Source organism: Haemorhous mexicanus, chromosome 8 (assembly GCF_027477595.1).
Source record: "Haemorhous mexicanus isolate bHaeMex1 chromosome 8, bHaeMex1.pri, whole genome shotgun sequence".
In the NCBI taxonomy this organism is placed as follows: domain Eukaryota; kingdom Metazoa; phylum Chordata; class Aves; order Passeriformes; family Fringillidae; genus Haemorhous; species Haemorhous mexicanus.
The window spans coordinates 16,010,572-16,034,366 of record NC_082348.1 but is presented as its reverse complement, the minus strand read 5'-3'; the positions used below and the strand labels follow the sequence as shown (position 1 = coordinate 16,034,366).

Genomic DNA, 23,795 nt, shown 5'->3' with positions numbered 1-23,795 from the left:
AGTGCCAGTGCTTCCCTGTTTTGCTGAGAAAAACAAAATTTGGCACATCTTTGAGGTGAGCAGTTCACACTGTCCCTTTGCAATAAAGATGAGTCGGTAACGCTGCAGACAGGCTGCCCCAGCTCCGTGGGCAAGGAGCCATCAGGTCCCGCATCCATCTCCTCAGCTCTTCCTTAATCCCTTGGCCATTGGCTGAAAATAATTTAGCTGTGGAGCGTCTAGACTAGGAGTGGATGTTAAGATAGGGATAAAGCCACAGGGGCAAAGCTGGTTTGAGGATAGGGGAGGAGAAGAGACTCTGGCTGATAGACACAGACTGGAAGAGCTCACAAAGGAGAAGGATTAGAGGCCTTGGAAGATTTTCCTGGGAAGAAATACTGATGTGCATGTCCACAGAGAAAAAGAGCAGGAGGGGTGCTGCTGCATACATCAAAGCATTTGGATGCTACTGTGACACTCACAGCCTCAAAGCCAAACAAAACAGGAGTGGGCTGAGCAGCCCCTACCTCTCCTCTGTCATGGCCGAGGAACAAGACACACATACCAGAACGAAAAGGCAACACATAAGACAGTAAACACACAAAGTTTTGTGGCATGAAGGTTTTAACCTGTGGATCTCTCTCCCACATGGCTATGTTGAAATTTGCATTATTACACAAACATTTTAGAAGGCTTAAATATTTCAATGAATCCTATACTCCACTGAACTAGTCAGGATGAACCATCACAGCCATTCACTCCTGAAGCACTGTCTGTTCCATGACCCTCTCCCACATCAGGCCCTTCATAAGGTACCAGACGGGACGGAGCCTGCACGGTCCACAGACACATAAAGGAACACATGGAACAAAATTCACTCCAGAACGAAGTGCCAACACCAGACAGTAACAATAAACCACCCCTCCATTAGACGTACGGACGGCTCTGACAGACACACGTACAGTCGGGGAAGGAAAGGGACATAGACAGGCACCGGGGTTACTGCACCATGTCCGTGCCGTGCCTTGCAAGCTCGTACGGTGCGGAGCGCGGGATTACTCCAAGCCGCGCCGCATCCAGCCCCGAGCACCGCGCTGCGTGCCGTGCCGTGCCCCGTGCCATGCACCGCCCCGCACCGTGCCATGCCATGCACCATGCCCCGCACCGGCAGCCACCCGCACCGCGCCACGCACCGTGCAGCACCGGAGCGCTCCGCAGACGGGCCGGGGCAGGGCAGAAAGGCGGAGGTGCCGCAGCGCAGGTACAACCCACCCCCCGACCCCCCTCCCTCCGGCCCGTACCTCGCACCGCCGGAGCAGAAGAGCCGCCCGCCGCCGCCGCCGCGCCGCGCCCCGGCCCCGCCGCCGCGCTCCGCCCGACACGTGCCGTGCCGCGCCGCGCTGGCGGCGGGCGGCGCTGCTCCCCGGCCTCCCGCCGGCCCGGCCCGCTCCGCGCCGACCGCCGCCGCTGCCGGGCCTCCGCCGCTTACCGGGAGGGCTGCGGGGCGGCGGCGCGGGGCGGCGGCGGGGCGGGGGCCGGGGGGCGAGGGCCCCGCCGAGCGGGAGGGGGACGCTGGGGCGGGCTCCATGGCAACCGGATGTGAGCGGCGGCCGCCTCGCTGGTGCGGCGGAAGGGCGCGCCTCGGCGGTAACGCGGAAGAGCGTCGGAGCGGCGGCGGGACCGGCCGTGCCGGGCCGTGCCGAACCGGGCCGGGCCGGGGTCGCCTCGGCCTCCCCGCTGCAGATGGCGGAGGCCGAGACGCTGGTGCGCGGCCTGGCGCGGCTGCTGCAGGACGCCGGTGAGTGGCGGCCGCCGCGGTGCCTCGCTGGGCCGGGTCGCGTCAGTGCCCCCGGTGCGTGGACACTCAGGGCCTGGCCCGTCCTTTCCCTGTCCTGCAGGGGACCTCGTCCTGGACGGCTCCAGCACGCTGACGCTGCTCACCTCCACCCTGCAGCACCTCACGCAGGTCTTCGAACAGCACCTGGGCTCCCGCAACCAGAACCGGGGCTTCGTGGCGCTGCCCTCGCACCCCGCCGAGACAGCCGCCATCCTCCAGGCGCAGTTCCTCTTCGACGTCCTGCAGAAGACTCACTCTCTGAAGGTCCGTACACAGCGGGGCCGGGCGTGCTGCAGGGCCGGCCAGTGGAGGTGGCAGGCGCAGCTTCAGAGCAGCCTCCTCAGGTGCCCATTGTCCCCGTGTGACCTGCGGGCTCCGTGGGTCAGAGGGGTCTCCCAGAGCTCTTGCGTGGAGTCGTCGCTTAGCACGATAGTCTGTAGCTGCTTACCTAGGATCAGCCGTGCAACTCAGCTGAGAGTTTCTCGGAGTTAAAAACGGGAGCACCAGGAGTTAATTAAGTTCTGACCTTGGTAAGGTGTTGTCATTGTTGGGGAAATGATTGTTTCCTGAAGGGCTTGAGCAATTCAGGCAGTATCTGGCACCTGAGCACAGCTGAGTGCTCCCGGAGTGATGATTGATGTGGCCAAAGCAGCCGAGCCAGGGAACTTGAGCAGAGGGGTCAGATGCTTTGCACACTCTGAGGCTGCTGCTTACTTCGGCAGCCTGGGCAGTGGTTCTGGTTGATCAGTTTCACAGCATGGGATATTTCTAGTAACGTATCTTCATTAATTTTAACAATAAATAGGCTGTAGGAAAGAGGCTGTAACAAAGATAAAACTGCGGATCAAGAAATTCTTCAGAGAGGTTTTTGAAAGGTGGCATGTGCAATGATGCTGCACGTGATTCTGCTCGGCACAGAGACATGCTGGGTGGGTAGTAGAGGTGAAAAGAGCCTGAAAGGGGCAGAGGCATTAACAGCTGGTTTGGGTTCTGCAGTGGGGCTCAAAAGGTATTGCAGCTGAGCACTAAAATCTGTGATGTCTTTAAAAACCTGTTTTCCCAGTGAGAGTGGAGCAGTATCAGAATGTTGTTGGGAAGATTTTGTAACAGTGTAGTGAGTGGGGCTCAGAGTCTGTGGAGAAACATGGGTCTCCTGGCAGGAGGAGGCAGGGAGGGATGCTGCAATCAGGAGGATGTTGTGGTGAGTGCTCCTGTTCACTAGAAAATGTGCTCTCTCTAGAACAAGCCTCTAAAGAAGCCTCTGCCCATTGATGTCTGGTAACTGGTTTACTTGGAGAAGCTAATAATTTATATCAGCCTGACAGATTTTTAAGACAGTGGAGGGAGAGGAGATGATCAAGACACACAGCAAGAATGGCATCTGAAATAAACTTTGCTAGAACTGGTCATTAAAGCTTGCCAGTGCAAGCTCCCCTTACAAATGCTCTTGTTCAACGTGCAGCATTAGTGCTGGCAGGCAGTGGGCAGTGATTCACTCCTGGCAGGGCTGTAGCTGTGGAAGCAGTAGTGGTGATGAGGCCTTAGGATGTCTGTTCTGCATCTGATGAGTCACTTCTGTGTGAAAGTATATGTATGGCAGAGATGGTCTTTCTAGTTGTACTTTGCTGTCTACAGTGGAAGTGATAACTGCTTCATCACTCACTTTCAGTAGCAGCCAGAAATACTGTTCACGCACTGTCCGTAGAAAGCATTAGAAGGTGGTTTTAATAAGCTGCATGAGCACAGCCTAACTGCCCTGTGCTGAAAGGGCCTGTGGCTGCACTACAGAATACAAAGAGGAGGTTTGCAGGCACCTCAGTCTAACACTAACAGTGCCTTGGAGACTAACTCTGTTTTCCATTGGATCTGCTTGCGATTTGCCTTATTTGGCCTCTTGTGGTGAAATGTACATGCACACCTCCCACCAGAGTGCTAGTTCTACTCAGTGGCTTGATAAACATACCTCCAGCAGTTAGTTTTGTCTTTAGTAGATTTGCTGGTTGTGGCTGATGAGGAATCCAGCTGTCAGACCTCCCCGTGGTGCTGAGAGTGGTGTAGCCATGTGGGCAGGGGAGATGAAGAGGAGCTCCATGGGCTAGCAGACTACACTAACTAACATGCTGTTCTCTGTGACCTCTGTTGTATACTACGGATCCAGGGAGACAGTGCCACTACCAGCACTGGGAGAGAGCTTTTAAGGGATTACCCAAGCTGGAGGGACAGCCTGTTCAAGGTGCTGCAGTTGGTGCATCAGGAACGTGGTAATGCAGCACAAATCAAGCTTGACATGAGACTTCTTTTCTCATTTCTCCAGCTTGTTCATGTTCCAAACTGTGTTTTGCAATCTGCTGTGAAGATCTTCCCTTTCAAGTCCCTCCGGCATCTGGAAGTAAGTATAGATAGCAAGAGTGGTTTTGAGTCTTGCTGTTTGGGTTTTCTTGGCTAGTTTTGTGGTTGCAGAATGCCTCTACTTCTAAAAACTGGGTAGGCTTTTGTGGCTTCCCTGGAAGGCTAAGACTAAACTCCTGCAAAACTTGCTTGGGGTAAAACTTGGATCTGTTCCACCACTGTAATATTTTGATGTATGTTGTTCTTACTTTCTCATCACTGCTGCAGTTGAGGTCTGTCCCTCCACACTGCCTCCGGGGGCTGCGATTTGTCTATTCTCAGCTGGAATCTCTAACCTGCTGCAAATGTATCAGTACACTGGAGGTGAGTGTCTCTACACAGCTCATGGGGTAAATTGCAAGAGAAAGGCTGTCTTCATCCTACAGCTCTTCACACAGGGAAGATGGAAGATGGTGCTAGCCCTTTTATTCATTCATGTTGTGTATGGCTTCATCTCCCTTCTCCTGTCTCAGGCAGTGTTGAAGGATTCCTTGCTTGCAGGCACATGTGCTCTATAAGCTTCTCTTTATTTTCTTGAGAATTTCTGGCTCTAGACAACATTTGTGCCAGCTAGGTCTGCCAATTCTGTGTATCTAGCTGTTTCCACATTCAAGGACTGCAGCTGGTCAAGGTTTATTTCATTGTACCACAGCAGCCTTTTTAGAGTTTATTGTCAGAGGAAATGCTGTGCCCCAGTGTCTTACCTGCACTGCTGCCCAGCACATTTCTGAGACATGAAGGCAAGCTCCAGCCATGAAAAGCTGAGTAGCATGGGCTGTGCTGGCCATGAGCCTCTGGGCTTCTCTCTGGGATGTAGAAGCAGACACCTGCTGGAGAGCAGGGGCTGATGGTAGGGAGTGCTTTCAGAGCTTTTTATCTGTTAGGATACAAGTATGTGTCTTGCTTTTGTTTGAGGGAGGCCTGAAAATGATTTTGTTAGCATGAATCTTTGTGCTCAGTGTTCTGAGCCTAAGAAATCTACCAGATTAGGTTAACTATTGCCACTTCACAGTAGGAAACAAAAGCATCTCCCTTCTTTCTAAATATCTGGCCATGGGATTCCCATCACCTCCAAATACTTGAATTAGGGACATAAAAGTCACTGCCTCTCTCAGCAAAACAATGTCTGTAAAGCACAGTATGTCAGCCACCTTCTAGACTGTTCTCCTGTGTTCATCTGCCTTTACTCTAACAGCTAGTACTCACCAAGGTACGGCTCCTCTCTTCCTCCTAGGAAATAATTTCAGCATGCGGTGGAGATCTGAGCTGTGCTCTCCCATGGTTGGAACTGCAGACTGTGAACTTCAGCTATAACTCAATCACTGCCTTGGATGACTCACTGGTGAGTGGGGCATCCTTCCTGCATGGCTGAGGAGAAGAGAAGAGATGATCACAGCCAAGGCCAGGCCTTCTGTTACTGATGCTGCTAGGTCTGGGTGGGAGGAAGCGGGCAGTGTTAATTTTGCTGGCCTCTCCCAGCAGGAGAGGCTTTTCATGCTGTAACAGAGACAGTTGTAGGATCTGATCTCGTATCTTTTTGTCCCTCAGCAATTATTGAATGCTCTGAGGGTCTTGGATTTGAGTCACAACAAGATCCAGGATTGTAAGCACTATTTAACGGTGAGTATTTTGGGCTGACCAGCAGAGTTTCCTCCTGTGCAGAGGATACTGCTGAAATTCTGTAATCATTGACATCACATTCCTACTAGGTGAGGTATAATAAAAGAAATCACAGATGTGGTGTGGCTTAGAGCTAGTGCTTGCAGCCTGAAAACCATTGTCCTGTGTGTGCAGTACAAGTGCCACTGAGGTAGAGAAGGCAGTGTTCCTCACCTCTAAGACAGAGAGTTAGCTCTAGTTGTCACTTGGCAGCCCAGCATGGCTGAGTGGTAAATGCACTGATACACACAGGCTGTGTGTACAGCCCCTCATAGGGTGGGCACTCCACTGTGGCCAAGACTTTGCTGTAATCTGTGCAGCAGGTGAGAATTATGTAGCCAGGCATGGGGCTGTAGAAGCTTACTGTTCAGTTTGTTCAAACTGCCAGTAGCATTTACTTCCTGCTCTCAGAAACCAGTCAGTTACTCTAGAAAAGGAATAGTCCATCACATTGGGTCATGTGTTTCTGGGGAGGAGCAGTGAAATCCATGCTTTGCTGGGCTGGATCTGCTTCTTTGAAGGAAAGCTATGAAACAACTTTTTGTGGAGTTGGTGGGGCTCACAATGTATCATTCCCCATCATCTTTAAAAAGGTAAGAAAGGGTTTATTTTGGTAGTTCACTCCTTTTGCTGATGCAGGATGTCCAGTCCTTTCCTATGTTCCATCAAAGTTGGTGAGGAAAGAGAAAGGTGCTCCTGGAAAATTCTGTAAAGCATCAGTTGATGCTGAGTGCCCCTAAACAAACCACTCCCAATGTGAACATCAAACTCTTCCTGCAGAAACAGTGTAAAGAAATTCACTTGTTGGTTCACCCTGTTGGGATGAAAAAAAGGGTGGAAGCTAGTGCCCTTCCTTGAGTTCAGGGCCAGGCTCTGAGATAAGGCCCCAGCTGATCCAGTGCTGCTCTTCTCTCTGAACAGACCCTTACAGAGCTAGAATACCTCAATCTAGCATACAACTTCCTGTCCAAGGTGCCTAACCTTGGCATCTTCAGCCGATCCAAGCTGGTGACTCTGATCCTGCGCAACAATGAGCTCGACAGCATCAATGGTGAGCCCACAAGGGAGAAGCATTTCTGAGTTTGAAGCCTTCCTGTCGTCCTTGAGAACGAACAGAACTTGAAATCTTGGGCACAACTATTTTTACTAGGGTTCAGTTTTGGGGGAGGTTATGTTGTCTAGCATGCTGATGACTTCTTGCTTTGTTCACAGGGGTGGAACAGCTTGTGAATCTGCAGCACCTGGATGTGGCCTATAACCTGCTGCTGGAACATGCCCAGCTGGCACCATTGTCCACTCTGCACTATTTAAAAAAAGTAAGCATAAAGCCTGATGAGTTGGTAAATTAGAGATTTCATGGTCAGGGTGTGCAAGATGGAGACTTTGTGGTAACCAGAGAGTTTTGAAAGATAAGCTCAGCTCTTGAGCATTTAATTTTATTGCAGGAAACTGATGGGGGAGCCTTACACAGACACTGTGTTTCAGCCTTCATTTTTAGTGACCCTTCCTCAAGCTAACCTTTTTTCGTACGTTCATCCCCATTTCCTTGCTCATCCTTTCTGATTTTAACATTAAGTTCAGTAAAGATCCTCCCATAATCCTGTTGTGGATTTGTGTGTTCAGAGAAATCTGAAGGAGCATGGCAGTCACTATAGTGCTTGTGATGGAAAATCATAGAATCAGAGAGTGGTTTTGGTTGGTAGGAACCTCAAGGATCTAGTTCCAACCCTTCTGTCACGAGCAGGGTCACACCTCCCGCTAGACCAGGTTGCTCAAAGTCGCATCCAATCTGGCCTTGAACACCTCCAGGGATGGGACATCTACAGCTTCTCTGGGCCTGCAAAGGACTGTTCTTTCAACAGTTCTCAGAGTCAGTACTGAAAAAATCATAAAGATTTAGGTCATGAGTAGGAGGTACTTTAATCTGCTTCTCTATTTGCTGATGTAATTTCAAGAAGCATTATAAAAGCCTAACCCTCTCCTGGCTTGATAACTGTTCCACTGCAAGGATATTTCTTAAAGCAGAGAGAAAGACTGGGGTAGAGAATATTGCTTCTAGTAACAACTTGTCTGTTTCCCTCACCCAGCTGCATTTGGAGGGAAACCCAATATGGTTCCATCAAAATCACCGATCTGCAGCCCTTGTCCATGTGTCTCCCAGGGCAGCCTTCTCCAATGTGAGTATTAGCCACTACCTTCTGCCCCTGCTGTTGAAGGCATAGGGTGTTCTAACACTTGGGGCAAATGAGGGAAAATAAACTTGCAGATTTATTCCAGCTGTGTAACAGTGGTGATTGTTTTGTGGTTGCTTTTTTTTTTTACCTGCAGTAGAGTAGTTTAACCTTAAATTTTTACATGATGTGCTGGCCAGCACAGAGTTGAATACTGATCTCAGGTTTGCAACACCTCAAATCTTAATATGGCTTCACTGTCTACCTCTTCAGTTTTGCTCACTGATGGAACCTTACACTATTCATGCTAGATAGTAATGATGTAGCTGGACTGTGCAAAGAAGGAACTCACAGTATTTGCCCACCTTACCAGAGTATGTACTCCTTTGGCAGCCATGGCCACCTCTTTGTCTCCTTCACTCTGGTCTCTCTCAGGTGTCATTACTGTTCCCTTACACTCCAGTGCTTAGGTCAGTTCTTGGTAATCTGATTTCAAATAAAGAAGGCAGCAAAGCCAGGGTTCTGGCAATTTAGCAAAATAAACTTACTTGCTAACGGTCAGAGGTGTTCCAGAGATGGTCTGCCCTTCATATCCGTGGCAAATGGCTGGATTCATTGTCTTCAAACTGCATCTTGGAAAAAGCTCAAATTACTGGAAGCTATGTGGAGTCAGGTCAGAAGTAGGATAAAGGCCTTGAGGTGAAAGTGAGTACCTTTCAAAACAATTTGAGCTGTCGTAGAATAATCCATTGTACCTCTTCCGTGAACTGTCTTGGATACGTTCTGGAAATTATAAAGTCTGTAAACAGGAAAACCACAGCGGTTCCCTTCTGGCCTTACATGCTATTAGGTCAGGTAGCTACAATTAAAGAAGTGGTGGATAGGCAGGAACAGGGTTGTTTCTTTGCAGCTTTTTTGCCAGGGATCCCAACCCTAGGGTGGCCTGAAGGGAAGTAGGAGTCAGCAGAAGTTGTCCTGAGTATGTGCCAGCCAAATGGAATCTGACTGCAAATGGGTCTCTAATTACAGTTCTTCTTGAACGGGGAGCCACTCTCTTCCTCAGACTTAATGGTAAGTATAATTGTTAAAAACTGATCTTACTGGCTTTGGGACTGGGAACTCTGACAGGTTTTTGCATTGTCATGTGTCCTATTAAATCTTTATTGACTACTTTGACTTAGACACAGATCATTTTGTCTCAGTTCATGCTGATTCCTGATAATTGTTGGAACTGGCCAGTGTAATTTATTCTGGCTTATATAGCCTTGCAGGACTTGGAGCCTTGCCTGTTTCCTCTTCAGGTACTGTATGGTACTTGACACTTGAGCTACATGTCAGCAAAATAGTTATCAGTTTCCCATCTGCTATTTTTAAGAAAGGCAGAGATTGAGGTAAATGAGAGTGGTTGTGATAAACAATCCAATCCATCAGGCAGGATCTGTTGTCAGTGCTTTGACTGACATGGTGAAAGCTTGGGGTGAGGAGTAGGAAAGCTGTAAGCCTGAGTTGTGGTTTGGTTACCTTGTCTGCCCTTTGCACTCAGCTAGAAATACTCTATTTTTCTTGCTTTAGCACCTTCCAAGACTTGTGCAAAGTGTGTCCCAGTCCATCCACACTTCTACCTCAGAGAAGACTGCACTGGACCGCAGTGCACTGGAGAGCTCCTGTGCTGCAGACTTCAGCGACAGCCAGTCCCCATCAGAGAATGTGGCCGTCAGGGTCCCTCGAAAGAAAAGCAAGGTCTGGGACTGACATAGTTTCTTAGCCATGTAGCTGGCATGTTGGGTGAAGAGGATGCCCTGATGTGAAGCCTCCTGCAGTGAGATGTGGTTTGGTACTGACTGCGTGGTTAGTCAGCCTCTACACAGCTGTGTGTTAAGGAAGGGGCTTTAATATTAATCTTCATATACCCTCACAAGGGTTTCAGGGTGTGTCCCTACACTGTAACAGCTGTAAACCCTTCAGCTTGGCAGAGCCCCTCATCAGGTGCTGTTTTCATTGCTCTAGTTCCTCACAACTACTTTTATCCTGTTTTTTTCCAGGGAAAAGTCAAAGTGCGCAGAGCAAGTATTTCGGAGCCAAGTGACACAGAACACGAGCCCCAGGCCTTACCCCTCTCTGCTGGTGAGCCTCGTTGTCTTCCTTAATAACATAGTAGCTAAACTGCCCACAGTAAGTGTGCTCGGGCCTGGTGACTACCTTCATACTTCCCAAGTTTTCTCTTTGCAGGTCTGGTCCTAGAGCATCAGAAGGAGATGAAGCGCTTGGCCAGCTTCAGAGATCGCTTTGGTGCTGACTGGCTGCAGTACAAGAGACACCTGGAGGAGCATGACCAAGCACCCGTCATGTCCCGCAGCCGCTCTGCAGATGAGATCACAGGCAGACCTGCTGCAATGGACTTGCAGAGCGAGAGCTCTGACCCAGAGCAAGGAAAGCCCCAAGTATCCCAGGAAGAAGGATCCTCTCCTCCTTTGGATGACACCAGGAAGGAGGAAGAGCCTGAAGTACAGCCGGATGAGCCTATGGAAGGAGAACAGAGAGGAGAAGAGGAGGCAGATGAGCTAATGCTCGGAGAGGAAGAAGACGAGAAGGCAGAAGGTAAACAGGTCCTTTCACTGCTGTTTTTAAGGGCTTGTATGACAACAAAATAGATCAATCAAATGTGATTTGTCTCTGAAGCTGTATCATAGTGCCCAGTATTGTGGGAATGCTAAGGACCTTGGTCCAGCAGGACTGAAGGCCTGCTGCATATGCTGACTTGTATTGTGTCTTGTTTGGCAGTGGACCTGTGCCAGCCTGTGCTGGTGAGCCAAATAGAAGGAGAAGGGGACCCAGAGCCAGACTGGATCTTCCTGCGAGTCACAGCTAAGCATGTGATTGAGGTGGAACTGAAGGCGGCCAGAGTCCTCCACAAGCTGGAGCTGAAATGCCTGAAGAATGTAGAGACCTCTGAGTTGACCTGGAAGAGGATGGTGAGTTACACTTCTCTGAGTTTTGTCATCTTACTCCCTGTGTATGGCAGCATTCTGGATTTGGGCTCCTGTTGAGAATCCTGCAGGTCTTTTCCTACCTCCTGCAAAGCCTGATTAAGCATCCCTTCAACCCAATGCATGTGTGTCTAACGGCATCTGTATTGCTTAGACTACCTGCAATAATGCAGCAGAAGCCAGCATCAAATCTGTTCCAGAGCTGGAATTTAAAGACAATGGCTGGAGTTGTTCTGGTGTGGAGGAATGAGAAACTTCTCAAGAAGAGCTTAAATTAAATGGAGATCTCCTTCCCATCCATTCCTCACCACCCTGGTCTTGGAGGACCCTTTGTGGATTGCACTGTTTCTAGAGCAGCACAGAGTCTAGTCTGGCAGCTCAGTGGGCAGTTTGCCATCTGCTCTAGGTGCACACTTTAGCATTACCAGTCCTATTTGGCTTTTGTGGTTCTTTAGAAAGGGAGTCTGGAAATCCCTTTTTCCATGTGGTAAGATTTTAACATTGTCTGTATACAGACATATTCACAGGTTTCTCTAATTCCGTTTTCTCTAAAAGCTCCAACTCATTTTTAAACCCTGCCCTTGTGCCTTTTTGAATGTTTGTGGTTTGATATTCTTCTGAACTACCTTTATGAAAAAGGTGTTTTGTTTGAAATGCTTTGTTCTAGGCCTTGAGAGTTACTGTTGTAAGTTTAAAGCGCTCATGCAATTTTTCAAGCACTCAATGCAAGTCTTGTCAGCACTTACTAGCTTTGTATTTGTTTATTCATTTCTGCCCATTTTACCAGACTCCCAAATGCTATCAGCTGTGGAGGGATGCTTAGGACGTACTAAATTAAGTGCTTGTATGGCCATGTTTCAGCCTTTTGCAAGCAAATGTAGTCTGTGAAAGCTTCTCCCTCATCCCAGAAAGGGTGTTTTTTCTGTCTCTTGCAGGACCTGGAGCGAGTTTTCCCTGTCCTCACGTTGCACTTCAGCTACATCCGCAAGGACCGGCAGAAGCGCAGATACGTGGTGCTTGACGACTGCCCGGAGCAGTGTCTGCAGGTAGGGGGCCTTGGGGAGGGGGCAGTGTTACTGCAAGGCACTGAATTCTTCCAGCCAGCATAGGGCTGCTGTTCTCAGAGCACGTGAGCACCTGCTGCCCGAGTCTGGCTTGTAGGGATTTCTTCTTCTGCACAGGGACCTGTGGAGGGCCCTGTGAGCATGGCCATGGGCAATGGAGCTCCTCTAGCATAAACATTGCTCTCAAGGAGAGAGTCTTGCAGTTTTCTCCCTCTTGGGATGAAAAGTTTGTAGTCAGGCTAGTGATCATTACTTGTGCATATGCAATGTAATATTTTGTGGGTGCTGAGTGATGTGCTGGCCTGTGCTTGGTCCTCTGGACAGTGAATGTCAGTGTATGTCCATACAGCTGCCGTAGGGACTCTGGTCTCTCATTCAATAATTTCTCTCAAGATACCATTTAAGTACATTTGAACAAGTTGTTAGAGACAAGACACAAATAGTTAGGGCCTTTGAGATCAGAGCTCCAGAGGGAGCCTGTCTGTATGTAGCTATTAGGCACAGACCTGCAAAAACAGATTGTCTTGGTCTTCTGCAGTGAAGCTCCATGCCCTTGGCAAGTCTTGCACAGCTGGGAAATATTCTTGCACACCTTACACTCTGAAATGCTATAGTGAGGCATGTGAAAAGACTTGCTGGTGTCAGAAACTTGATTTTATTAGGACAATCATAGCTACGTGATTACATCCTTTTCCCTGTGCTGCTATTTATAGTGTATCCTTGAAGTGTTGTCTCCAGCTGTTGAGGAGAACCAGCGAAATCAGGACCAAGAGAAGGGATCCATGAAGCTCCAGTGCCTGAAATGCAAGCAGGAGTTTTCACAGTCCCTGCCCCCCTGGCATCAAGGTTCATATTCTTCAGAGCTTGGAGACACCAAAATCCTGGAGACTTTAGTTGCCCCAGATCAAGGTAGGCTGTAGTGCCCAGAAGAAGGATGTTTGCTAATTAATGCCCAGGCAGACTTCCAGGATGGCAGCTGTGGTTCAGAGCATGGAATGTATAGGAGATGTGTTGTCTGTAATGGAATTTAAAACCTATTGTGGGATGAACTCTCACTTGGCCTACTTGGACTGGGAAAAGCCTGCCTTGTTTCCTAGCAGGAATAAACCACTGGTTTAAGGTTAAGCAAACAGCACTCCTGTGCTGGGTGGCCTGGGGGAGCACAAGGGTGCTGGTAACTGAAGTCTGAGAGAGGACTTAAAGGTCATGTAGTCAGTTCTGCCACAGAGACTTTATTTGTTCTAAAGTGCTTTTGCTAATGAAAGCTTCCAGGGAATCTGCATCAGTATTTCAGGTAAAACTTTAGCTGTTAGACATCATAAAAACAGCCAGAACCCTAATCTAAGTCTCCCTGTCTGTGATGTTAAGCCCACTCTTGCTGCCACTTCAGGAGAGCAATTTATTTCTTTCTTTGTACTTGAGGGCCATTGTTCTTCTATGGCAACTTTTCCTGGTTTCTGTCCTCTAGACTAAATAAGCTCAATTCTCCTAGATAATTTACTTGTCAGTCATATCTCAGACATTCAGTTTCTTGCTAGTCTTTGTACTTTTTCCCATTTGTCCACACTTTTCTTTGCCTGTTTAAAACTAGATGTGGCATTTCAGCTGAGATGTGGCTAGTCCTGTGTAGGCATCTTGTGATTGCTGTGTTTTTCAAAGCTCAGTTTATATTGGAAGTAGGGAGTGCCATGGCTGAGAAGATGCTATTTTGACAAAGTATCCTGGGATTGAAATACTGCAGTGAACATAGAAGTGCTGTCCTGGCTGCAGCACTTTTCTCCACCCCAGGATACTTTATTCTCCCTGCCAGAGTAATGGCATGATCCAGCTGGGAGTCTATTCTGGTGTGGGTGAAGGGAGCAACAGGAATCAGTGTCAGAAGGGATGAGGACAGCTGGGGAAAGGACACAGCATGCTGGGGATGGAAGTGGCTAAGGAAGATTGGATTGACTGGTCATGAGCTTGGGCTTCTGAGGTTATGTGAGCACTTGCAGAAAATCATAACACAAAGCCCTGGTAAAGTTTCAGTTGCAACCACAGCACACACTCGGCCACCCTAAATCTGAGCAGAACTATTTCATGTGGCACTGATCCAGAATTTCTGGTTGATTTGTGAGGGGAGGTATGTAGGATATGCTTCTGAACAAGTTGCTCAACAAGCTGCTCAAGTCAGACTGTAACTATTCTCTACTTTAAAAAGGGAGGGTTCGTGGTTTGCAGAGGAGGTGGGGGGAAGTAAAATCTTGCTGGGGAGAGCTGTTCTGGCCTTTCTTTATACCTGACAAAATCTTTCACAGGTCCTGCAGCAGCTGGTAAACCCATAGCCTGTCCCAGTTGTTCCAGTGACCATGTGGTCATTCTGCCTTCAGAGGAGTGCTCCAGCACACCTCTGGCGCCTGGTGCCGACAGCACGAGTGAGGACCTGTCAGACTCTGTGCTGGAGGGAGGCAGCCAGCAGGAGGGCCCAGAGGAAACGTCTGTCCTGGCCACTGAGAGCGGGAAGTTCTACATTGGTGGGGAGGACAGCTCGGAGATAGACACCAGCAACAGCGCCAGGAGCCCAGAGCTTAGCACAGAGCCTGAGCCTGGCAGCACTCTTCATCCCACCTGCCATGGATCAGAGGGTGGCTCTGGGAAGGAGCCAGGTGTGAAGAGCCAGTCCTTGTCCCTCAGCCACCCAGACAGCAGTGGGGGCAGCCTGGCGGGAAGCTGCCGCTACAGCCTTTCCCGGGGCCCCACGCCTTCCCCGCTCTCTGTGAACTCGGAGTCCGAGGAAACATGGACTCTCAGTCCTTGTGAGTATGAGGAAGCTGTGCAGGATTTAGGGGTGTTGACAGCTTGTTGCTGGTTTTATCACTGGTGCTTGCAGGGTACACTTCTCCTGGTTAATGGGGAAGGGGGACATCAAGTATGAGCAGACATAAACATATGGTTCTTATGAGCAGAGATTTTTATTCCCCTCTCTGTTAAATCCTTATGCCTGAAGGTAGGAAAAGTGAGACAGCTCCTAACACCTATTATTGCTTAGACTCTGAGTAATAGGGTCTTGCTCTGTAAGCTGCATTGCTCAGTTATGGACACACTGTGTTCCTGTGGCATCCATGAACTGCCAGCTGGAGCATTACCTTTGGAGAATAGTATGCACAATTCCTTCTATTTATTCTTTGGCTTAAGTGCAGTGTGAGGCTGGTGTGCTAGAAGGAGGCTCTGGTTTGTGGATCTACAGTTGCTTGTGCTTTCTTCACTTTTTTTGTGAGCTTCAGATGATGAAACCTGTCCAACAGACTGCATGCTGGCTGTGTGAGAACTGTCATGCAAGACAGGAGGCCCACAAATTATTTTTCTGAAGGGCTTTGGATTTCTGACGAAGCAGACTGCCTTTGCCTGGGTATCAGCTTGTGATTTACAGAATAACAAGTTGGAAAGGAGCTGTGGAGGTTATCTGGTCTAGCCCAGCAAGTGACTCTACTGCAGCTGGGTGTAGTTCTGATTTACGACCTGTTGTTTTCTTCATCTATAGAGGTCTCCCCCAGTCCTTCAAGACTGCTGTGCCTCAGAAGAGGAGAGTCAGTGTAGAATCACAGTTTTAAGGTTGCTATGTTCAGTCTTGTACAGTTAAGTATGAGAATAAAGCAGTCTCTTTTCTGGGGTCAAATTGCAAGGTCTCAATTTGAAACTGAGCCTATGGAAAGTTCCTGGTGAGGAGTGGTTGATTAGTGTAGCATTTCTGGTTCAGAGCAGGCTCAGCTGGGAAGTGTGAACTCTTGGGCAGTACTATGGCTGTTGTATAAATTTTTTGGTTATACAATTTCATGACAAACCTAATTATACTCTTTAGCAGTTTTATTGGTGTCTTCCTCAGGCCCCTTTAACCTTGCCATGATCAAAGCCAGTTTAAAAGTTGACCTGAGCTGACACCAGCTGAAATAAGAAATATCTTTCTGGCTTTGTGATAAAGAATTGTCCTCCTGCCAAATCCAGCAGCAAAGCAGTGTCCTTCTGGGACTAAACAGCCAAGAACAGTTTGAATCTGGCTTAGACCAAAGCTTTGTATATCTGAAAAAAAAAGAAAACAAGTGTTGGAGCAATGAATTCCTCTTTTATCCTCACATGGCGACCTGTGGCCTGTAAAGCCCACAGGTTTGGCCCTTTGTCTTGAGGAGAGACTTGATGGAAGCAGGTGTGCAGAGAGGGTGGCACTGCTGCCCTGGTGCCTGTCTGCATGCTCGGGCAGCCCCTGGTCAGGGGACAGTGTCATTGCTGCCCTTTGCTCTCCTCAGCTGTAAACAGCGTCCTGAACACCAGGGACTTCCGCTCAGTGGATCATCGCCTGAAGCTGTACCTGGACATGGAAGTTTTTGAAGAGAATGCTGAGGAGTTCCAGTGCTTCCTCAAGGTGAGCTCCCACATCACCACTCCTACAACTCTTCTGCTGTCCCTCTTGTCACCCTGTGAGTTCTGCACTGAGGTGGCGTCTCAGAGACTGGCGTGTGAAGGGGGCTGAAGTGTCTTTGAGTCTGGCTTTCCTGTGGATGAGCTGTCAAGGGGCAGGCCAAAGCTGTGACCCATCCTCTGTGTGCTCTAGGTGGTCATGGTGAAGTTTGGCCGGCCAGGAGAGTTCCTCTCAATCCTGGTTGCTTCTGACCTCAAGATTTATGTGCTGGAAGTCACTGGAGCTATCAGGTGAGGACCCTGCAGCAAGTCTGTGAGTGCTGGCCAGCCTGTGCTAGCCTTGCTGCCCTTACCCTGGAGGGGTGGTGACATGCACAGGCTCTTCTGGCAAACCCCCTGCTGCAGTGGGAGAGGAGATGGGGCAGCCTGCTGCAGCTGAGTGCTGTGCTCTGTGTTTAGGGGACAACCTGCAGACTGGCTGAAGAAGAATGACTCTCACTACCTGTCTGATATTTCTCATCTGGAAGTGGGACTCTGCCACCAGACCTTACGAATGGAGTTTGAGAACCCAAAAACTTCCTACAATCTGCTGATCCGGAACCAAAGCTGCTGTGACCAGTTCCTGCAGACCCTGACAGGTAAGAGTAGAGCTGTAGGGGTGTGGGAGAGAGGATTTGAAAGGTTTGTTCTTGGGGCACTATCAGGACAGCTGTTGTTGGATAGATATTGAAAATAAACATCTTGACAGGTCAGAAAAAGAGCTGGGAGAGAATTTCACTGCAATCATAACTTGCAACACCTCTCTGAACAGTAGAGAAGTGTCCTGAACTGTTATGTACTGCCCTTGGGTTTGCAATAAAAAGACACCTGCCTTCTGCCCCTCTTTAGATCTCATGCAAGAACTGCCTGCTAAGCACAGGAGTAAGGTGAAGGAAATCCCCACTGTGGAAATGAATCCCCAGCATTGGCTATGGTAAGAGCCTGTGAGATGTTTGGATTTCAGGTAGAAAGGGATAGCTGCTTGTCCAGCAGACCCTGGGAAGCATGGTGCTGGAATCAGGGTAGCACAGAAGGAGGCACTACTGGAGTTGCAGCCAGGCCTATGTTTGTGGTTTAGGGCAGCTGTCTCAAGTGCCTGCTGCACAGAGGGTGAGCAGGCAAAAGAGTGTCATGGGCTGAGCCAGACAGGGCAACTTGAGCTCTTCTGGAGGAGCCAGGGTATAGTGGAGGGAGTAAAAGTGGGATGCATAGGGCAGCCTTCTTACTTGCAAGAAACATTTGGCTCCTGGCTGGCAAGGTGGTAGTCAGAGGACCAGGAGAAGGAGGACTTTGCATTATCTGGGAGATATGGGTCCTTCCCTTCCCCAGGAGGACTGGGAACAGTAGCTAGTTCACAGCAAACCTAGACTGGAAACAGAGTGCTTCCTTATCAGCCCACTGTTGTATCTCCTCCAGGCCTCTGCTGGACTCCAAGACCACAGATTCTGCAGCTGCAGATGACACTGGTTTCTTCTACCTGCTGGCATACCTGATCCAAGGTACAGGAGATCTCAGTAGCCACATTGTGCTGTCTGCTTACATGCTTGTGATTTTAGTGCACAGTCTTGGGGAAAAGAGCTGTGCCTTTTTTCCAGCAGAGAAATGGCGTGGGGGCATGGGTGAGGGCTCTTTTCTAGTGTTTGGTTGTGTAGAATAGCAGCATACTTCTGTTTATCCAGCAAATCTCCCAGTCCTTTTCTACATGGAAGTCTAAGCTCTAGGGAGCAGCTGGTCTTGCACATCAGTTTCGGTGACAGCTTGAGAAGCTAGAGATTATCTGAGGGCTGGATCATTGCCCTGATCTGAGGGAAAGATGAGGAGTCATAAAAACAGATGGTTTGTGTGAGTTGCTGAAAGGCTTCTTCATTTGGGAAAACAGAAGTAGGTGTCCAGAACCTGAGATGATAGTACAGGAGGAGCCTGCTGGAGCCCTTCAAGTTTTGTTCCAGGCCTTGCTGAGGGACAGATGTGTTAAACTTGTGGTTTGAGTCTTCAGTGAACAATTCCAGCGTTGTCATAGCTTGGGACACTGAAAAAAAGCAACCTAGCTCATAATCACATTCTGACCAATCTGCTAAGCTTTTGCACCCCTGGTCACCATTGACTATTGGGGAGGCATGGGAGTGTGAGGATCAGAAGGAATCTGTGGGAAGTAGGTTTATTGCTATCCTCAAGCTGAACAAATAGTATGAGAGAGGGAGAACTTACAGTGCGTTTTTCTTACTCTACAGTTTTCTCCTCTTTTAGAGAACAGTGCCCAAAACTGGACACAGTTCCAGCTGAGATCTCATTACCAAGTAAACAGGATTAATTAAACATCCCCTTTCTGATAGTCCTACTAATTCCCAAGAGTGAGATGTGATGAGAAAAGCAACATACTGCTGCATCAGCTTGTGATCCCCTGTGACCTCAGCCAGTTTTGCTAATGGTTTCCTATTACTGTGCATCTAACTTATTCACAAGTTGTAGTGCTTTTAATTTGCATCCACTGAAATAGCTGGATTATATTTAAGTTGCCTAAAGTTTATCAAAACTACTTTACTTCCTGTCATATTTATGACACATCCCAGCTTGGTATTAAACTTTATGTTTGTGCTCTCTGTTCCACCCATGAGATATCTGCAGCCAGAGAAATTCAGGCCAAAAAAGGCAGGCTATGAGCTGCAGCTGTCAAATTTTAACTAAGGAGTAGTAAAATGTTGTTTAAGAGGTCAAAGGACTCAGGTGACTCTTCCTGCCTCACTTGAGGGCATGGGCTGAACAAGCCTTGCCGGGCAGTGGTCTTTCATGTACATGGTCCTGCAACAAGCTTGGATAAGCTGGTCAAGCCCAGCCACATTTAAGTACTCTGATCCCCTCTTCAGTCAGGAAACTGGCTAAAGTCATTCAGCAAGTTACTGCTGCTGTAAAGGATTTCCCTAGGGGAGGAATGGAAAGCAAAGCTGGTTCTGTGGTGACTCAGGCTCTCAGCAAAGCATTTCTTATTCCCTCATATCCTTTTAGGGGCATCTGCTTTTCCTGTGACCCTGCTGAGTACCCGAAGCATGCTATTTCTGCTGGAAGAGAATCACCAGTGGCAGGTGCAGCCCTCCTTGGATGAAGACCATGAGGCAGAAATGCCTCCTAGGAGCAACATCCAGTTGAAGGAGAAGCAGCCAATCACCAGTATTAGCAATATCATAACCTATCGCCTCTGTCCTTGTGACATCAAGCTGATGCTTTACGATGAGGTAAGTGGGAGGTGCTCATGGGGTCAGGGTGCTGGGGGCTGACTGTGCTCAGATCCTGCAAGAGTGTCCTGGGGCTGTCATCTCCCATCATAACCTAGGGCCTTGTACCACAGAGCCAGGGTAGCACAGTGCAAAGTCGTGCAAGGGACACTCGACTGCTGGCAGCAGAGAGGGACGAGGAGGTCACAGAGGAATTAGGAGGAGCTGGCAGCTGTGCTGGGGGATGGTGGCTCAGGGCTGATTGGTGCCCGTCAGGCCAGTCTGCTCATTCACCTGCCTGCCTTTCCTCCCTGCCAGGTACTGAAGCTAGAGAGCACTTGGCACATCCGCACAGAGTGCCCTGAGCTCCTGGTGGAGCTGGTGGAGTGGATCCGTGGGCCCTGGGAGGAGATGTTCTCAATCGAGCTCCAGAAGGCTGTGTATGAGGCACTGGAGTGAGCCTGCAGGGTGGCTGGAGCAGGCAGGACGTGCAGTCAAGTGCTGCTGTGCCAGCAGTGGTGCACAAGAGTCTCCCACTCCCATTTGACCTTGCTGTCCTGTGGCCTCTGCTTTCCACTCTACTCTTGCCCCTGGCCCCTTCTGGTGAGTAAGAGGGGAGCACATAATGGTTCAGACTGCACAGTCAGTTATTTGCACTGGGCTGGCCACCCAAGGAGAAGGTGGAGAGTGTTCCTTGTAATAGTGTGTAAGCTACCCAAAGGCAGTCAGGTGCCATTTCTGACAGATGCATTTGCTGCCTTCCTAGCTGTTTCGGGACAGCTATCATTATATGCTGATGATTTTTTTTTCCTCTCCCTCCTTCTTGTCCATGGTTTCCCTAAAGCTACCTGCTTCAAACTGGAGCCTGATTGCACAAGGGGATGAAGTATGTTGTACACAACCCCACAGAGAGCCCTTGCCTCTCTGCCTGATGGGGCATGGCTCAGTCTGCTGCTGTAGTCTTTCACTGTCACTGGGAGGAAGGAGCCTTGAGGTTCTCAGCACAGAAATGTGTTGCTCGTTGCTTAGGGGTCAGGACCATGGTGGGCACCAACAAGTATAAGCAAGGCTTAGGCTTTTTCTGAGAAGTCTAAAAGCAAGAGTCTATTTTAACATGAGTTTTACTATTTTCTATTGTAATAAAAGCTTATATTTATTGAATTGACATGTTTTCCTCGTTTCGTTCTTTTGCAGTGCTATAATGTCTTTCTAAGGGCTTCCATACTAGCTTTGCTGCTGCCTCAAGAGTTCCCTAATCTCACTGGATTCAGGCCATTCTCCCTGTCCTGTTCAGGTGTGAAAGGGATGCTAGGCTAATCTTCTCCATTTTCCTCTCTTCCAAGGAGCAACAAAAGAACAATTTTAAACAGGATTAGACTGTCACCAGGTACAGGTTGTGGTGTTCTCCTCTGACTGTTGATCTCAGGTAGGCATCCTGTGGCCTTTCAGCCCCAGCTGCTTAGTGGGTGCACAGGCCTCAGAGGCTTGCCTGTCTCCGAAGCTGTTGGTGTGGCTGTGGAGATGGGAATGCCTGCCTCTTGGTTCTTCCCCAAACAGAGCTTTAGCTTGTCTCAACTTCTCCTACAGAGTTAAATGCGGCTCAAAAACTGCTGCTGCCTGGCCAGGGCTTTGCTAATGTCATAGTCTCTGCCCTTGCCCCGTGAAGAGCAAAGGCAGAACTGTGTGTGATGTTTTCATGCAGTTGAAGCTCCCTGTGGGGGTGGGCAGAAATGGACCTGTTACATTAGGTGCTGATAGGTGGGATCTGATACCCTAAGTAGGGACCTTTACTGATGGTAGCCTTTCCCAGAACAGCATCTCTGTTTTCCTATGAATGTTCAGTCCGCAGCTTCAGGGCACGCTTTCTGACTGTTCAGTCCTTAGTGACAAACCTGCATTTTATGTCAATGTGATCTTCATTTTTATAAAGACGTGCATTTGACATTCAGTGATCTGATGCCTCTTTTCTTCATATATTGAATATGGCAGAGAGACTATTCACAGTAGTCTCTATGACATTTAAACTTTCTACATGCCCAAAGCTGGTGTCAGTGGCTTCAGTTTCTGTTATCGAGAAAACAGCAGGGACTTGGCTCCTCTGCTTCCATGAAAAGATGCAATAAAGTTTCTCTTCCTGCTCAAACCCATCTATGCCATTCTTATAGCCTTAGGAGAGCAGGAAGTTCAGTTTCCATCCTGGGTCTGAAGGCCACTCTTTCTTGGGGTCACTGTACTATTGGACGTTCTTCTGTCACTTCCGGGGGCAGTTGAGTTGCTGAAGGCCCACAGTGGCCAATATTTTTATCTAGCCATCTACAGACTTGATAAGATCTGTACTGTCTGGAGGCAGATGTCACAATTCATCCCACTTTTTCCCCTCTTCCTCAATCGGCATATGGCTGCTGCTCTCTGGTCCTTTGGGGATCTCAGATCTTAAGTGGGAGTGAGCTCAGTCCCCAGCTTTGTCTGGGGGAAGGACTCTGTGAGAGCTGAGCCAGTAAACACCAGTAGGGTTTTATGTATTCATCTTGCCATTTAAGGAGCTTGTGTAAGTTCTGCCTTCACCTTCTATAGTTGCGTTTTTCACAAAGGGCAAGAGTCAAATTTGGAGTTACTGGACCAGCTCATTGATGTCTCTTCTGCTCAAGCTGATTCCCTGAGAAAACTCATCCCTGGAACTTGTTTTTCTGGTCCTAGCCAAGCTGCACCTTTGCTACTCCAGTATCTGGGTATGTGTTGAGGGGCCTGACAAAATGTGGCTTGCCAGAACCAAAAGTTTTGGTTGTGTGCCTGTCCACAGCTCTTCTCAAGCTCTTCCTGGTTTTTATTTCAGAGGTGACTACTCATTTACTTCTCTTCTTTGCCATGTCTGTTGTGGTCTGTGCTCCCAGCTCAGCACCAGCCTTTCGGTCCCATTAACAGCACCCTGCTTTTCTGCATTCCTTTTGCTGCTGCACTGACAGGAAAGCTCACATGCACTGCTGCAACCTGCCTCCTGTCTCTTCATTAAACACTTGCTTTGTTTTTGCTTAGCATTTTTCTCCTGGTTAGTACAGATTAACCCCTTTTTGGTTACTCCATGATCACAAATGCTTTGCTGTAGGGTCTCCTGCACCTGGTGCAGTGATTACATTAACTGGTCTCCTTGCATCAGCTGTGTGTATGCAAGGGCTCCCCTAACACATTCCACCATCCAGCACTGCAGGCATCCCACTGATGGCTGTGTGGGAACTGGGGCTGTATAGGACAGATGGGGTTTGCAGAAAGGTGGAATATGTCTTGAACCAGCTGCAGATATCTTCTGCCTGTCTCAGTTTTGATTATGCCATCCCCCAGCTGTGCTCTTAAATGATCTGGATTTTGCTCCTTCTTCTCCTTTGCTGGGTGCACTGGGCTCCAGCACTCAGCTGCTAGCACAGAGCAAGTCTGGTCTGAACCTCTGTTTCCCAGCCTGTGCTTGCTGGTAGCAGTCTCTTGTCAAGATGCATGTAGCTGAAAGGATTCCCAGGCTGGGGTGGCCATAGGGCTCTAGAGACAGGCTGCAGGCAGCTGTGGGCTCAGGCAGGCCATTGCCACGAGCCTGAAGCTACCACCACAGCTCCACGGGCACATACTAGCCCTGCTTCACTCTGCTATTATCAATAAAAATGATGCCTTCAGTCATGGGTTTGGCTATTTCAGTGCTTCTTGCTGCATCTCTCTGCCCTCTGAAGCAGTAGTGCCTTGAGCATACATAGCTTGTGGGTTAACTGTCAGTCCCCTTGCACTATGCCGAACTAGCGAAGCCTGGTGACTGGAGTGACTGGTCATTTACTTCTAGCAGAATATCCCTGCTGGCCTCATCTCCAGGGGACTTGAGATGTAGCAGCAAAGGGCACATGTTCCTCATGGGTCATGGACCTGTCTGGCCAGCTTCCTCCAAGGTGCCAGTGATCCTTACCCAGCACACAGAGCAGTGTCTGGGGCCTGTGTAAAGCCCTTCCCTGTGGGCTGCCCTACAGTTTGGCAGGCAGGGGAAGAGCGGCCAACCAGGCTGGGCTCAATGCTGTGCGTGGTCCTGACAGAAGTCA

The 23,795-nt window shown here is 49.0% G+C and overlaps 2 protein-coding genes across 2 annotated transcripts in view; one reads left to right on the top strand and one right to left on the bottom strand.

Moving 5' to 3' along the window:
• The window catches only part of SLC4A3 (solute carrier family 4 member 3), a 33,570-nt gene extending 32,228 nt beyond the window's left edge, over positions 1–1,342 (bottom strand). The window contains exon 1 of the mRNA XM_059852931.1: positions 1,281–1,342. The gene's annotated coding sequence lies outside the window, so the exon portion shown is untranslated. The remainder of the gene's footprint in view (positions 1–1,280) is intronic.
• A 271-nt stretch (positions 1,343–1,613) lies between these two features.
• On the top strand, positions 1,614–20,890 carry STK11IP (serine/threonine kinase 11 interacting protein). The gene is made up of 24 exons (XM_059852930.1): positions 1,614–1,777; positions 1,878–2,080; positions 4,131–4,205; positions 4,433–4,528; positions 5,439–5,546; positions 5,753–5,824; positions 6,785–6,914; positions 7,076–7,179; positions 7,951–8,040; positions 9,064–9,105; positions 9,607–9,774; positions 10,077–10,158; positions 10,264–10,632; positions 10,816–11,006; positions 11,957–12,067; positions 12,799–12,994; positions 14,383–14,880; positions 16,366–16,481; positions 16,671–16,768; positions 16,937–17,115; positions 17,366–17,450; positions 17,933–18,015; positions 19,520–19,746; positions 20,044–20,890. The coding sequence occupies exons 1-24, from the start codon at positions 1,723–1,725 to the stop codon at positions 20,182–20,184; spliced, it is 3,519 nt and encodes a 1,172-aa protein (XP_059708913.1). The 5' UTR covers positions 1,614–1,722; the 3' UTR covers positions 20,185–20,890.
• The last annotated feature ends 2,905 nt before the right edge of the window (positions 20,891–23,795 follow it).

What these genes read in the sequence shown, in the direction of transcription:
- STK11IP (XM_059852930.1), top strand. Translation starts at nt 1,723, where the DNA reads ATGGCGGAGGCCGAGACGCTGGTGCGCGGCCTGGCGCGGCTGCTGCAG. An exon ending in GCGGCTGCTGCAGGACGCCG is followed by an intron (nt 1,778 to 1,877) that starts GTGAGTGGCGGC and finishes CCTGTCCTGCAG; the next exon opens with GGGACCTCGTCCTGGACGGC. An exon ending in ATTGTAAGCACTATTTAACG is followed by an intron (nt 5,825 to 6,784) that starts GTGAGTATTTTG and finishes CTCTCTGAACAG; the next exon opens with ACCCTTACAGAGCTAGAATA.